The sequence below is a fragment of the Sitophilus oryzae genome, unplaced genomic scaffold, assembly GCF_002938485.1.
Source record: "Sitophilus oryzae breed Bouriz unplaced genomic scaffold, Soryzae_2.0 scaffold_494_pilon_pilon, whole genome shotgun sequence".
NCBI classification, from domain to species: domain Eukaryota; kingdom Metazoa; phylum Arthropoda; class Insecta; order Coleoptera; family Curculionidae; genus Sitophilus; species Sitophilus oryzae.
The window spans coordinates 730,387-747,807 of record NW_022147078.1 but is presented as its reverse complement, the minus strand read 5'-3'; the positions used below and the strand labels follow the sequence as shown (position 1 = coordinate 747,807).

General features: G+C 31.1%; 1 protein-coding gene across 1 annotated transcript; it reads left to right on the top strand.

Moving 5' to 3' along the window:
• The first annotated feature begins 65 nt into the window (after window positions 1-65).
• LOC115886573 (NK-tumor recognition protein) lies at window positions 66-14,804 on the top strand. The gene is made up of 9 exons (XM_030905804.1): window positions 66-573; window positions 633-754; window positions 815-953; window positions 2,468-3,269; window positions 4,195-4,661; window positions 7,899-8,743; window positions 9,545-9,862; window positions 10,463-10,608; window positions 13,963-14,804. The coding sequence occupies exons 1-9, from the start codon at window positions 490-492 to the stop codon at window positions 14,064-14,066; spliced, it is 3,027 nt and encodes a 1,008-aa protein (XP_030761664.1). The 5' UTR covers window positions 66-489; the 3' UTR covers window positions 14,067-14,804.
• Window positions 14,805-17,421: the final 2,617 nt, after the last annotated feature.

Genomic DNA, 17,421 nt, shown 5'->3' with positions numbered 1-17,421 from the left:
TACCCGTCAATAGCGCTACTCGGAGCGGACAGTTTCCTGTCTACCTGAAGTTATAAATACCGTTACAGGTCGGCAGCAGCAGTTATTCCAATTTGGAAAGAATGTCGGTGGTGTGTTTTGGAAGAGGTGTTTTGACTCACGTGTGAATATTTTCGATTTAATAACAAAAAAACTCTGCAAGTATTCGAAAACTACCCGGAATAATTTACTAAACGCATCTGTCCATCAGTTAGTGTCTTCGCGCAGTGTAATCAAGAGTGTCTTGGGCTTTTTTTCAGTGTGCTTTCGTGAAATCTGCAATTGTCTGGCGCCATAACCTCGAAAACGTGTCCATCTCAAAACAGTGCTTTATTTACTCGAAATTCAGTGTAATTCGTCTCGGTTCAAGGGTATTCTTGCTCACTTATATGTTGTATCTCCGCCAGTATGCCCAGGTAGTGTCCGGAAGGTGAAATAATACTGAAAAATCGTTCTGTTTTGGAGGTGTTTATGAATCTGAAGAACGTCAACATGGATGTGGGCCTATACAGGGACGACGAACAGTTCTCGTTCGATTCCTCGTCTCCATACACGGTAAATTACTTCGTTATTCATGTAAAACGTTCTTTTCTAAACATATTTCATCCCTGTAGGACACTTACTCGAGTGACATGAGCAATTATGAAAGTTTTGGACAAAGCGAGTTCTTTGAACGAATCCACTACATGCCTGGACCGCCAAATCATTTGTTTGAATGGGAGGATTCAGGCAGACGGTGAGGCTCTCTGTTTTTAAATCTAAGTGAACGGGTTCTCATATACCTATTTCTTTGTAGTGTGAATGATGATCTACGGCATTCACATAGAGTTGTGTACGATGCACCACAAACAAATATTATTTTTGAAGGTCAAAATGATATTATTCTCCCTGAGGAAGCACAGGACTTATCAGTTCCATGGCCTGCTGCAACCCAAGTAAGTACATTTTAATTATTTTTAAATATTCAATCAATTTGTAGTTAGTTTCCAAAAAAGTATAGTCTGTCTAGCAAAAGAATACAGAATATTACTATAAATGTTGTATATAATTTTAATTCTGAAATAACTTGCATTTTTCTGTCATTTTTGTATTTTTTTGTTAAATATTGTTTTGCTTGTCAGCCTATATAGTCAATATGTTTCATAAATATTATTTTGCTTGGCAGTCAATTCTTTGTAAATATTCAACCATTTCCTAATTCTAAATCAAATAACTATAGTCTGTCTAGCAAAAGAATACAGTATATTACAGTAACAGTTTTCTGTCATTTTAGGATTTTTATGTTTGATAAATGTTATTTTACTTGGCATTCAATGTTTTGTCAATATTTCATCAATTTTTAGTTCTAAATCAAGTATAGTTTATCTAGCAAAAGAATAGAATATATTACAGCGACAGCTGTCTTGTTATTTTAAATAAATAATATTTTTTTCTGTAATTTTTTGATGTTAGATAAATCTTATTTTTCTTAGCAGTTTTATTGTTATTTTAGTTTAGTTTTTTTAGTTTTTTTATTATTTAGTTATTTAAAATTAGTTACTTGTGATGAACTTTGTGGTGTTAACTTTTTTTTCTTATTAAAACACTTAAGTACCTTCATATATTCCCGTTTTAATGTTTCATAAATAGTTTAAAAATAAACATTCCAAGAAATTTTTATTTTATTAATGAAATTTTTCTAACTTTTATTGGGAATGTTGTATATAATTTTAATTCTAAAATAAATAGCATTACCTCTCATTTTGTTAAAATTTTTTGTTAAATATTGTTTTGCTTGGCAGTCTATATAGTCAATTCTTTGTAAATATTCAATAATTTTTAGTTCAAGCATAGTCTGTCTAGCAAAAGAATACAGTATATGACGTTGACAGTTTGCAGTCATTTTAATTAATTATTTTAATAAATGTTTTGTCTAGCTTTCTTATGTTTCATAAATATTATTTTGCTTGGCAGTCAGTTCTTTGTAAATACTCAACCAATTGCTAATTATAAATCAAGTACCTATAGTCTGTCCTGCAAAAAATACAGTATATTACAGTAACAGTTTTCTGCCAATTTATTTAAAATATTAATTTTTTATGTTAATACATATTATTTTACTTGGCATTCAATACTTTGTAAATATTCCATCAATTTTTAGTTCTAAATCAAGTATAGTCTATCTAGCAAAAGAATAGAGTATATGACAGCGACAACTGTCTGTCGTTGTTTAACCAACCAAAATTTTTTTTCTGTAATTTTTTGATGTGATAGATAAATCTTACTTTTTTTGTCAGTTTTATTGTTATTTTAGTTATTATTTGGTTAATATTAGTTACTATTTCGCTATTAAAAATTAGTTACTTGTAATGAACAAACTTACCTTCATATATTCCCGTTTTAATGTTTCATATATAGTTTAAAAAAAAACATTCCAAGAAAAATATTAATATTTTTCTAACTTTTACAGGGGGCAAATACCGAACAAGATCCAAATATAAAGCTACAAGATATTCTCGAGCTTCCCGAAATAGTCAACAATTTAGAAGACATACAGCCAAGTAGTAGTATTATCAAAACAGAGCCCATCTACGATAACAGAATATCACACATGCACGATTCCTCAATAGTAGAGACCGATACAAGGAGACGTACAGTCTCCGAGACTGAAGATCTACTAAACATTAGCTTTAGTAGCACAGAAATGACAAATTTCGACATAGCAGAGTATATTTTCGAAGAAAACAAACAATCCATTCAGAGTATACCCCAGATTGATTGTACGAATAGTGTTAAAAATGAAGTACCAGAGCCTGTAGTAGCACAAAAAATTACAAAAAGGTCCGTGGGAGCAGGCAGAAAAAAGATAGACATGAAAGCTCAAAGATACGTTGTGGAAAATAGATATATTAAGAAATCTTTGTCTGATGATGAGTGCGATGTAGATATTGAAACGGTTTCCGAAGAGGAAAATGAGCCAGTATTAGAAGCGGGTGATTTGGCTAGTCTTTTGGAAAAATTCGAAGCAGCCGAATCGGATAAGTGCAATGAGAAGAAGAAAAGGGTAGATGTAGTAGTTAACTTAGAATTGAAGGCTAGTATAAAGCCGGTAAAGACTAAAATCGAACAGGGTGTGATAAAACAGGAATATATAGTTAAAGAGCGTGTGGAGGATAAGCATGACAAGAAAATGAAAAAGGAACAAGCAAGTAGGAAGATAGTTGTGAAGCAAGAAAAGACTGATAGAAAAGAAGAAACTTTGATAAAAAATGGTAAGTCAATTTTTTTATATACAGGGTGGTCTGATCTGTATTCTGGTAACTTTGGCAGCATATTCTGCAAATAAAAATAAGTAGAAAAGTTTTATGGTGGCTCGTAGCGATTTTTACCAAGAGACGTTTTTTACATAAAAAATCACAGAAATTTTAGTGTTACCCAGAATTTAATACAATACCTTTTTCACTTCATCGATCTTAATTGCTAATTGTGATCTATAAATACCAGTTGATTTTATTATTGTTATTTTGTTGTTTAAAAAACCACCAGAAAGTGTTTTGGTGTATTGTGGTGATTTAGTGTTTTTATTTTGCTGTGTAACACCAAAGGTTCCAACCCTCAACTGTAATCTATCACAGTATACAGGGTGGTTCATTGTTCCTAAAACGACTCCAGCTGTCTCTTTTTTTTTAGATTTTGCAGTTTTACAAAAATATATTTTCATAGATCTACAGTGTGTTCATTTTTACCAAGAGACCTTAATATAAATGTATATTTTTTCATTCAGTAGTTTTATACATGTATGGACGAAAAGTTGTTACTATTCAAAACAGTTAAAATACAAGTAGGTGGCGCCCCTACAAATAGGAGTCATATTGACATCAAAATCACATTCACATATCAAAAAACTCTCAGACAACAATTTCCATCCAAACATTGACATTACTTCAGAAATTATTTTGAAAAAATCGAAATAAAAATTAAACTTCTACACCCTGTATCTCCGAAACTAAGCATTTTTGGACATACATTTACATGAACTTTTTTGCTTATTTTTACCCGCAGAATATGCTGTCGAAGTTTCCGGAATACAGTTCGGACCATCCTGTATAGTATGATGTTTAGTATACAGAGGAACTTATTTTTTCTGTAACTTATTTATAAAAACGAAATATTCTAATAATTTTAAAATTGTTTCAGTTAAAACAGAACCAGAACATACCAAACCAGTTTCAGTTAAAACTGAGCCAGAACACAAAACACTACCAAACACACAACAGAACACTACCAAACAACCAAAACCAGCTACCTCTACTACAACAGCCAATAAGAGTCAGATCAGGGAGTCGCTGCCACAGGATCTGATTGACCGGATCAAGGAATCCGGAAAGAGGAAACCAATCACTGTAATCCAGCCGATAGCCAACAGAAAAGTGAAGCCTGTCAAGCCTGTAGGACCCCCCAAACTAGTGCCCATCCAAATGAGCAAGACTGACATGGTGAAACTGGATCACAATTACTGTAGCACAAAGAGTAGTTCAAATGTACCGGTCGTTATAAAGAAGGATTCCGGGTTTGTTTCGTCTGAGGACGATGACAAGACGATTATTAGTAGACAGCCCACTGTGAAAAACGCAGATGGAACACTTATGGTCTCGTTACTGAAGGTAAGTAATGATTTTTTTTTGTATACAGTGTGTTTAAATGTTATATTAGGACATACAAAAGTTTTTCAGAAATTTTTGTCTAGATTTAAATTTGTTCATCACTCAGCTACTTTTTTATGAAACTAAACATGCTATACACAGATTTTTCCTAGCCCTGTTAGTTTCTGAAATACAGGGCGATTTTTAAAATGATGCATTTTAGAGTTTTTCACGTATAGTCCAATGGCGTAACTAGATTTTTGCTGGGAGCTGTCATTCTTGAAATATGATTCAAACTTATGTGTTTTTTTTTAATTGGGACACCCTGTATATTATTTTTTATTTTATTTACCTTGTTGTAAGCTTTCTAAAAATATATTATACTTTATACTTATTTTTATATAATTTCTTTTTCTTTTTTTATTCTTTTTTTTATTTTTTTTTTCACTTATTATTTTATTCTGTCTTTTTGTGTCATTGGCTTATATCCTGCTTTTTTGTCGCTAATTTAGTACCCAAGATTCGCACCCGTCAGTATACAGTATGTCCCTGAATTGTCTTTACAAGAGGAAAAACCTTTTTATTGACGTTTTGAGAAAAATGCATTCTACATAAAAAATTTTGCTTGTTCTAAAATGATTAATCCCGTTATACTTTTTCAAATTTCCATACAGTTTTAGAGAATGTTAAGAAAAACATGAAAATATTGTTGATTTTTTCCTCAAAAGTCGTAAAAATCAAAACGCGTCTATGGTAATATAACTTCGTTTTCATTCTTTGCTAGATTGTTATCCATAGAATTTTAATTAACGTCATATTTTTTGTAGTTTTAATATGTTAAAGAAGCACAAAATTTATTTTATTCAATGCTACGGAAAGGGTGATGATAGTTATAGGAAAATATTATACTTTAACATCAGCAAAGAATATGACGTTAATCAAAATTAATAATAACCATCGACTCGAAAAAATCAACAATATTTTTATGTTTTTCTTAATTTTCTCTAAAACTGTATGGAAACTTGGAAAAGTATAACTAACTCAACATAAACTTATGAAAGTTATGGCGGTTCAAAAGTAACCAAGTAGTTATTAAATAATTAATTGGAAAATCAAAATTTCATGATTTTTAAAACATCTTATGGCTTTAAAAACGAAATAAACCAATTACCAAAATTCCTTATTAAAATAATGCATTCCTTAATTCATTCATAGTAAATGTTTAAAGTGACCACCGTTCATTTCAATGCAGACATCTGCTCTTCTTCTCCAAGATCTGCATACCCTGTGGAATATCCTTGGTGTTGTCCGAATTTGATTGGAACAGTCAATAATGCGTTGCCGTAGTTGCTCTTCAGTATTAATCGGCACTGGGTAAACCAAAGCTTTCAAAGTGGCACCAGAAGTAGAAATCTAGTGGATTATTTCGTTGTTTAAAGCAATAATATATTTTAAAAATCATAAAATTTTGATTTTTCAATTAATTATTTGATAACTATAGTCTATAAAATGAATAACTTTGAATTTTGACCGTTATTTTTTACCAACATGGCATATATAAAACCCCTCTGTCAAAAAAGTTACTGATATTCTTTAAACTGAGTGCCTGAACGAATCAGATAGGTAACTCTTTTTACTTTCGTGAAATAAAAAAGGAAAATTATAAAACAAGTGACAGTTCTTCCTCTCCTTGCAAAAATCAACACGAAATGTCAAAATTGACAAAAGTAAAATGTCATCAGCTTTTGACATTTCTAAATATTAGATCAATGCCGTCTCTAATAGAACAGCCACGGAGCGAGATTTATGACGTCACACGAGTTAGATACTACGGATTAATAAATATGTTGTAGAATACATGGAAAACATAATTATTCCTCGTATTTTTGGTTTGTATTTTAAAAATGATATAGTTTAAATGAAATATACATAATATACAGTTAATAAATACAATATAATATATACCTATTTATGATAATAAATACTTTGGCAAATAAACTATGAACCATACAAATGCAGCAAATGTTTTACAATATACAAATAATGAATAGGTGGTACATAAGATAATGGGTAAAATGTAAAATATATTTTAAATTTTGGGGTTTGAAAATCGATCTAATTTAACAAAAAACATTCAATATCTACTATTAGTGATGTATTATTATTTGCAATCACAAAATTTATTTATATATTATAATGTTTACTGCAATTAATAAACTAATATAAACTTGTCAAAAGATGACCACATATTTTTTTAAATTATTATTCTTAATACAAAAACTATCTACATTGACTATGGAGTACGATTTCAGCCATATTGTAAAACATTTGCTGCATTTGTATGGTTTATAGTTTATCTGCCAAAGTATTTTTTTTTTATTGTCAAAGTATTTATTACTATAAATAGGTATATATATATTGTATTTATTAACTGTATATTATGTATATTTCATGTAAACTATATCATTTTTAAAATACAAACCAAAAATACGAGGTATAATTATTCCATCCATTTTCTACAACATATTTATTAATCCGTAGTATCTAACTAGCGTGACGTCATAAATCTCGCTCTGAGGCTGTTCTATTAGAGACGGCATTGCGTCAGCATGGCCGCAAGTTGCTAACCTAATAATATTAACACTAGAAAAGCCCGCGGGAACTGTCAAATTCAAAGTTATTCGTTTTACAGACTATACTTGGTTACTTTTGAACCGCCATAACTTTCATAAGTTTATGTTGATACCAACCCATCAGAGCAAATTCTTTGCCTTCAATTTTCTCGAAAACCATCGCTCTGGGCGATGTGCAACAAGAGTACCTTTTTTGTAGGAAAAAGTATGTAGATTTCAAAAAATGAACCCACGTTGCAAAAGAAAAACCTCTAAGAAGTTATTCACGAAACAACTCCCTACACTTGCAAAAACTACTCTTTCCACTTTTCCAAATAATTTTTCAGTATCACCATTTGATTTAGGGTCAAAATTTATGGCAAAGCATTTTTTTTCGAAATTTTATCTCGTTTTTTAAGCCTACAATTTCAAAACAAGTGCCCCTAACTCCCTCAAGTGCCCCTAACTCCTTTCAGTGCCCCTAACTCCCTTAATCTGCATTTTCCGCCCTATACTTATAGGAACTTTTTTTACTATTTTTTACACCATATCAATGACACCCTGTATAATCATAATACTGTTAGTTTATTTTAATCTCTTATTTTATTTATTTTTGTTATTTTTTATTTATTTATTTATTTTACAGGCAAACACAATACGCAAAATCGAATGTAAGACCGAACCGACAGCCGTTGCCAACAATAAAAGAAAATTGAACTTGGAAGAGTACAAAAAACGCAGGAAAGACTTCCTAACCCCCCAAAACAGCTCCTTAAACTCTTCCCCAAACACCAGCACGTGCAGCTCACCCCTACCCGAAGACGAACACCAGAAAATGTTGAAACACCAAGAAAAACTACGCAAAATGGCCGAAGAACTCCTCAACTCAGCCCCAAAGTCGGAGAAAAAATCTGACCTCTCTTCGATATACTCCAGCTCGGCTGCTTCGTCAGCTTCAGCTTCGCCGTGCTTTACTAACGTCAAACCCGAGCTGTCACAGGTCAAGACCGAACAGCCACCTGTCAAAATTGACGTACCTGTCGCTGTCGAATTCCCGAAAGTACCTTCGTATTTAGAACGTGTAACCGTTGTCAGTGTTGGAGTTAATACTGATTTTAACGGTCCTTTAGAGCCTGTGGTGAAGCTGCAAGAAATCAAGCCTTTGCTGGAGAAGGCCAGCGATAAAATCAGCGATAACTCGCTGATATCTTCGGTCATAGAAAATATACCGAAAGTGATAGATAAGAAAGGAAGGGTTCTGAATGTACAGGGTGCGGTGAACAAGGAAGATGCTGAATGTCATGGTGAGGATATGCGGGTCATGTATTTGGAAAAGGATAGGGTGAGGGTGCCGACTAGCGAGGCTTGTACGCAGACGAATATAACTTTTGTGGAACAGTGTAAAAAAGAAATGAGTAGGAGGAGTAGGAAGAGGTCTACGAGTAGTTCGAGTTCTTCCAACAGCAGTGTATATTCGAATAGCTCAAAAAGGTATGTACTCTCTGTTTAATTATGTTTTTTTTCAAACGTCGACAAAAGTATTAATTTTTGCGACGCGATTCATTTTAACAAAAAATTCATATTTACAGTCTTTGTTTATTTTAATTTACAAAGTTTGGATGCGACAGTTTTACATTTCTGAGAGCAACGGCGATTGAACTTGTTTCCATGAATAACTAATTGTTTAAAAATCATAAGAATTGGCATAACTCAGTAATTTTTCGAAAAAAAATATAGCTTATATTGATAAAAAGCTTAAAAAAATGGGCTTTTTATGAACTCATGGCCAACTATGGTTCCCATTTTTAAAAAAACATATGTTTGTATTGTATGTCAAAAATGACCTGGTTTAGAAAAAAGCGGAGGTCACAATTTCATTAAGGATGAGATTATCTACAACTTTTATCTGAAAACTTTTTGTCCAAAATAAATTATAATGGAATTAAGGACAATTTTTAAAATAGCCGAAATTTGTTTTTTTTTTTGAAATATCTAGTAAAGAACTTTCCAAGAACTTTTTCAAAAATCTGTGCTTATTTATGACCCCACAAAACTGCAATTCTTTCCCCATTTAACCGACTCTTTATCTCCAGTAGCTTCCGAGATACCCATAGAGAACATCATAGGAAACTCACCCTGTATATTCTTCTACTATTTCCAGTGTTATTTTTAGAATGTCTTTTCGGTCTACTAGTTCTATGAAATGGCAAAAGTAACATTTTAAAGCTATTTTTTTGAGGCCTTATATGGTATTTGAATGATTTTTTTTTCAAAAATCCGTTTTTTTTTCAGATTTAGACACGATTCTATATCATCTTCGAGCTCGAACTGTTCGAGAAGCTCGCGCAGATCAACATGTTCTTCCAGGTCTTCAAGATCGTCAAATTATTACTCGCACAGGTCATATTCTAGATCTAGATCAAGATCTCCGAGATACCGAAGGACAAGATCGCCAAAAACTGCGGAAAGAGATCATTTGAATGCCGTCGAAGAAAGAAGAATCATCTATGTTGGCAGGATAACCAAGGGTACCATCAAAGATGATTTGAGGAAAAAGTTTTACAAGTTTGGGCCTATCACGAAGATTTCTCTTCATTTCCGAGATATTGGGTATGAACAATATTTATTTATTTATTTTGAAAATATAGTAGTTTAAAAAATATAAACACAACCAAACGTATATGAAATTATCTATTATTTTTCATAATTTTTGAGACGGTATGAACATTTTGTGTTTATGAATAAAACTCAGTCCTTACTAAAGAGTTTTAATGAAAAATAATTCATATAGCAATAAAAAAAAATCAGTTCCGCTGCATTATTTATGCGGTATTTCATTTCAGAAACCGGTATATTTATTTAGTTTCTTAAATTTTCGAATTCACTATTAATCTCCAGACACTTTTTTATTTACCTAATGCTATTTTCATCCTATTATTAAACATTTATAGCTAGGGAATTTCTACCTTTTCCATGTAACCCAAAAGCCAAATATTTGAAGAAGTCTATTCATTCAGTAATTTTATGAGGGGTGTTTATTATATCTATAAAATTCAGATGGTTCTAACTACTATACTAAATTGTCACTTTTTGCGCCTTATTTGGAAATGTAATTTGAGAAGAACTATGTTTTTGATAAGTTTTTCAATATTATTAATGGCTTAAGTGTTGTTTTAACACTTGTTTGTAACATTTTTTTTATATTTTCAGTGAAAACTATGGATTTGTCACTTTCAAATACAAAGAAGACGCTCATGCTGCTTATGAGCATGGTAACGAAGATCCTTCCTACCCTTACTACAAAATTAGCTTTGGAGGACGCAGAGAATTCTGTAAAGCAGCTTACTCAGACTTAGGTAAGTCAATATGTTGCAATACCCATATACAAATATGTTTTTTTATTATATTACCTTATTACTTTGTCTATGATTACTACGCAAACAAATTCTAATTAAATGAAGTTATTAGCAAGTTTTCTGAATGAAAAATGTTTAGTTCTGCTTGGTTAACATTATTCTTCACCTTTTGTAAGATTCTAATCACAGTCTGTAAACAAATATTGAAATGTGATGATATAGATGAATCAAGAACGGTAAACTAATAGGATTGCTCATCCTCATAAGCAGGGTTCGGAAAACTACATGTTATTTTAAAAACTACATAAACTACATTACATGTAGTTTATGTAGTTTATGTAGAGGGTGTAGTTTATGTAACTTATGTATGTAACTTTCAAATATCAAAGGTTTGAGGTGAGGTTTTAATAAGTTGAAGCTTTAAAAACACATAATGTATTTAAGAAAACAGAAGAAATATGGCTTTAAATATAATATTTACATCATATTATCTCTATTACATCTCATACAAAGGAAAATTATTCATAATATCAACACATAGTTTATTAACGTAGTTTTCATGTAGTTAATAAAGGGAAAAGACGTAGTTTTTGAAGAAAAACTACACGTAGTTAATCAGGTAAATTACGTCTTAATTAACTACTTTTGAACCCGGCTCATAAGACGTACCTTCGCCTCTTCCCGCGCTTCAGCTGACAGTTGTGACGTCATTGTAGTCCTTGTCATGATAGTGTGTATTATTAGTTGCCTATGGTAAATTTATAAAAATAACAGCTGAGAAATTTTGAGTTAATTATTTTGTCAATTTTAAATGTGAAAGGGGTGTTTTTAAAGTTTTTAGAGCTATAGAGTGTACAAATACGTTCATTTTGTGTTGTGGATTGTAACAAAGTGCTTACTAAGTGCCTACGATATTGTTTATTAATTATTTTAAAGCAAAATATGGAAGTACTATAAAAAGAATGCCTGCAAAAGGTGATGCTGGGAACTGCTGTTCTTAAAAATGCATTATCCGAGTATTTAATACGATTTATACAGTTAATTTTCTATACTGCTTACATATAAGGTGTTTAAATAAATAAATTAAATAATGAACGTTTTGCATCCGGCAACCAATAATGCATGTGTGTGTATTATTGGTTGCCGCATAAGGACTAATAACCATGACAAGGACTACAATGACGTCACAAAGCGAGGAGTTTTCGCATGCACCAAGCGGACACTTTTGGCTGAATGAGCAGTCATATTAGGTTAACTGTTCTTGTAGATGAATATTGAACTGATGAATAGTGGTTTTGACGTTTTATTGCAATGAAAATTGCGGTTTTAACCCTAGATCATATTTACTTACGTGGATAAGTAAATAACTATGGAAACTGTCGCAAACATATCAACGACTTCCATTTATCTTCTTTTTTTGTTGCACACGCGGTGCTTCTACTCTGTCTATCCTTGTCGAGGACCTATCGTCCCCGCGCCAAATTTTAACATTAATTTTAGAAATTTAATTTGTAAAATGCATATATTTGAACAATAAATTGAATGTTTACTGTCACAAAAATTAAATTATATAAAAAATACACACTCCGTACGAATATCAAAATTCTGGAAATCTAACCAGAAAGTATGCATGTGGCTTAATATAAATAAATACTTGCCTATGAAAAGATAATTTGGGGACCTTTATATTAGAAATTCCACACACCAAACACTTTCTAGTCATTTTTACTAGTATTTAGAAAGTCCAACGAAAAAAAAATAGAAATATAAGTGCACAAACTTTTAACTTCTCACTGAACACACTTTCATCCTTGGCTATATAAAAGCGGTCGATAAATGAGTAATTAATACAAATTTTAAAATAAAAAAAACAAAAAACAAGCGTCGTTACACAGTGAAAATAAGATTATGATTGATTCAGAGAGAACACTAATAACTAAAGTGACAGAGACCGATCAACGTTAATTTTTGAAGACTGTGTTAGTGGCGCGGCCTTTGGCGTCTAACCCGAACTATGAGCCCATTATCGATATAGTAGGTTGCATTCATACCTACATTCTGGCGCCAAAAATTTAAAATTTGTATATTTGAACCGAATCTTAATCTTTCAAGTTTATAATAAGAAATCTTCGTAGTTTTTTTAGATTATTTTGTTGACAACGAAAATGTATTATTAGACTTTAAAGCATTAAAACCTATAAATAAAATACTGTGTAGGAACATAATAATTTATTTAACTCCATACTCCTTGCCATACTCCAACTCAAGGCTGCAATCTTCAGTATCTTTTTTTATCTAACTTGGTTGGGAGTGAACAGGGAAGCACGGTTGGGAGCTCGCACAGAGTATCAGTAGGTATCCCGTAGGTATTCAATGTTTTTGATAGTCTTTATTCTCTAAAAAGAACCTAGCAGTTGAAGAAAATAATTTGTATTACTGGAAATAATACCAGGTATAATACCTAGTCGTTTCATAGGTATCAGAAAAGAATGTGATGTTTTAAATTAAAAAAATTAAATTAGCAATGTACGATTATTATGTGCACTCACTACTACTATTAGGTATCTTAAAATAATTACCGAGATAAAACTTACCTTTAAAGGAAACGTTTTGTCTGGGTCTCAACCACAAAAAAAAATTACAAAAATGCCGAATAATCGTGGAACCTGAAATAATCAATAATGACAATAATCTTCTCTTCTGACAAGCTAAAAGAATAGACACATTCAGTCAAAAACAATGTATTACTCCGATTTGCTCCGATTATCAACAGATTTTAGTTATCTCCTTCTAGAACTAAGAAATAGAAAAAGCTACTGACAATCTAATTAATCCTGTCAAATGTTTAACTTTGCAAAGTTGAAAACTTCCTTTTTTGACCGCCCAACCGCTATGCGCGTCTGGGATGCGCGGTGACAAAATAAACTTGTCTACGAAATGCCCTATTCCACAAGCCCTCTCACTTTAGTTATTAGTTTCTCTCTGGATTGATTATGATAATATGATGACAGTTGGTTTCCATAACAATGTATAATTTGTATTTTCTAAACCTTTCTTATTTTGGAAATACATGCAACTTTTAATGCGCATGCGCAAACTAAGGTCCTCCGAAAAGACAAACCTATTGAACGTTTCATAAGTGCAATAAAGAAGGTTTGTAAATGGCATGTCGTGATGTTGGAGACATATTTTTTAATGCTAAACTTACGGCGTTGATTTATCCACGGAAGTATAATATGATCTAGGGTTTCTAGGGTCAAATTTTCCAAAAAAACTCAGTTTAAAATTGAAAAATAAGAAATGTCAAGATTAGAAAAGAATAATAAAATAAGAATATCACAATTTTTTTTTCAGATAACATGAGGGACGAGTCTTTCTATCACATGCAATCCAGCGACAATTCCTATGACAAACTACTCAAAGACACTTTGGAAAAACTAAAGAAACGCAAAGTTTGACCCTGCGCTACTGATCTACTCGACAACCTTCGTAAATCTTCGTTTTTCTGTCATTTTCGCCAATTCATTTTCGTCTTTTTTTGTGATAACGGCTAGTGGGTTATCTACTAGCATTTTTTTTAATTTAGTTCAAATTGAAAAACAAAAGCATGCACTTTATTTTATTAATTATTTGGGAATGATGTTTTTTCGGAAAAAAAAACATCCTGCGCAAACTATTTTTTTTAATTTATTTTTCTAACGCTGAAAACACAAATAATTTTTTTTTCTCGTGTAAATAGTATTAAATATGAGATGAATTTAGAAAGAAAACAAAATATAAAATTGATTATATTATTAAGTTGTATTTTTATTTAAATTTTGTTCTATCTTCGTTGTCAATAGGTTTTGGCAAATCTATTTTATGACAGTTTAAGTAATTTTAATCGTTAGTTTCTTTGGCCAAACTGTTAAATAGGGTTTAAAATATACAGGGTGTGCTAAAAAGTGTAATTAGGTGACAAAATATTGATAAATAATGTCAATTTTACCGTTATATTTACTGGCAAAATATATCAGTTTTTCAAATGAAAGTCTCGGTATACTTATTTATCTTAGTACATACTCTTTGACGTTTTTTTTTATATATTGTCATATAACCCCTTTTTTTACATTGTTTAAGAAGACTTTCGACAATTTGTCGCCATGACAGTTGAATTGAATGTCAAAATAGTTTCTTTTTGTTATTGGATACAGTGAGAAAATTCTCCATAAACGTTTTTTTTTCCGCGTCTTCGTACTAAGTTTTGTAAATATACAGGGATAATAGGAGTAAAAATTATACTTTTTGTAGCAAGGCTGTAGATTTGACATTACAGTCGAGGCACAAAAAGTCATTTTTACTCCGAATAGAACATGCTATTTTTTCTCAAACATCACAAATAAATTTTTAAACAATTTCAAACGTTCCAAATAATATAAAAAGATTAAAAATACCTTGTAAGTAATTATATATCGAGAGACTATGATTACACTTGTTGAATTTGACACTTTTTGTCAGTTTAATAATAGAGTTTTGTACTTTTATGCCTAGGCGTTAAAATGACTTTTTTATATTGTTAATCACGCCGCAAAAATTATTTATTTTGTGATTTTTTAGAGATTATTTAAAAAAAATCATTTTTTCTCTAAAATAACATAAATCAAACAAGAATAATTCCAATCCGTAGTATTTTTTATTTGCAAAAAAATATGAAATATTAATTTTTAAAAACTATAACTTTTTGGCACACCCTGTATTATGTTTTTTCTTTGTAAATTCATCCTCTCCGACGGGTCCTACCATATTTATTTTTTTAGTTGCCGTTTTTTCGTCATAGAATCATCATAATATTTAAATATTTTTATTTATTTATTTTTTGAACAAATATTATTTCTCCTCTTAAGCCTAGAACATTAAATTAATTTTTTTCTTATTATAATTAGACTTAAGTAGGTACAGTAAATTAATTGCATGATTTTTTAGTCAAATGTCAACAAAACAAAATATATAATTTTAGTTTAAAAACATCAGATGGTTCAGAATTGTTTTTTCTGAAAATATAAAGACTGTTCGGCCATCATTCAACGTTACGTCATTATTATTTGTCAAATATGAGTTTGAGGGTGTGTCTGAGATCAGTTCATATTGTTTTGAAAATTCAATCAAATTTTAATTTTGACCTTGATCGATGTCCGTCAATAAAATTATAACCCTAAATCAAATGACAATGACAATTACTAAAAAGAATATGCAGTAATTTACGAAATGCCGTAATGACGTCACTAATAATCTCTTTCATCCGGTTTGTCAAGTGAATGAGGGTGCAGCCACACTATCCTAAAAACGGCGTATCGGCGTAACGGCGTAATGACCTTGAATAGATTTCCAGTAATTCTATTGGCTGAAACATTCATCTGTCAGAAATTTTATCTGTCAAATTTATCTGTCAAAAATTTCAGCCAATAGAATTACTGGAAATTGATTCAAGGTCGTTACGCCGTTACGCCGATACGCCGTTTTTAGGATAGTGTGGCTGCACCCTGAGAGAGTTCGACAATATATGACGTGACATTAAACAATGGCCGAACATTCTATAGCTTGACTTTATACATAACTTATGTTTTTTACATTGTTCAGTATCTTATCAATTGAGTTTGACATATAATTCTGGAGTTTTCCTAATATTTCTTTTATTTTTAAAGAAACCCCCCTTCTGTAAATATTTTTGTATCATAAGATTTTTTTATATCGAAAATTGTGATTAGATTGCCCATCGAGGTATACCTACCTTTTTTGATCAGAATAAAATAGATTTGATTATATTAATTCTAAACTCACTTAAATCTATTTTTTTTTCAATCATTTATGGTGCTTTATACATTAGATTTGATATAATTTAAGGTACACAGCAGTTTTCCTATAATCCTAGTCTTGTAACGATGGTTAATTGATTATTTCTCAAATTTTTGGATGAATTTTGAGTGTTTTTGAAAATATGTTTTCGGGAAACAACGAAAAAGAAATTGTCTTTTTTAGTTCATTTAATTTGCTCTTAGAATTTACTGTATAAAAGTACCAATACTGTTTATGTTTTTTTTTATATGTGTTACCTAATTGTTTCAACGCAAATATAAATTTGTTTTTAATAAAAAAAGGTCCAAAAAAATATGTTTGATGTATTATTTCACAATCCTAATTTTTCCTAGGTACCGTGTGATCGAAAAAGGAAACAGCGTCCAGATGGCTTGGAAACGCCGATCGATGACATTAACTAACCAGTTAATTTACATCTAAAATGACGGCGATCTCCTTTTCAAAGCCATCTCTGACACCATTTTTTTCGATCGCATTGTATCAAACTATGTTGTGATAAATATTTTTATATCAAAAATCAATGTTTAATTACTAATTTTTTGTTGTGCATTGATTGATAAAACGTTTGTTGCTTTGAGAGGTAAAACACAGGGTGTTCCATTTGAAAAACATCTTTAACCAATCAAAACTAAACCTATTTTAATGTGATTAGTCACTATTATACACTATTAGGCACTAACATACCATATAGTCTGTTCCACAAGAGAATACATGACAGTGACAGTTCTGTCTCATTTAATTCACAGGTAAATGGTATTTTGTCATTTTTGGATGTCGTCTGTTGTTCCCTTGTTCGTTGAACAGCCTCTACTTTCAGTTAAATGGCATCAATAATCTGTAATTTTGCAGTTTTCAGAGAGCTAGATGTAAAAAATTTAGTCTAAAAACAGTAATATTTCAAAAACCACCTGGTATAGCTTATGCCATTAGGGTATTTTTGATTTTTGAAATGAAGGATTT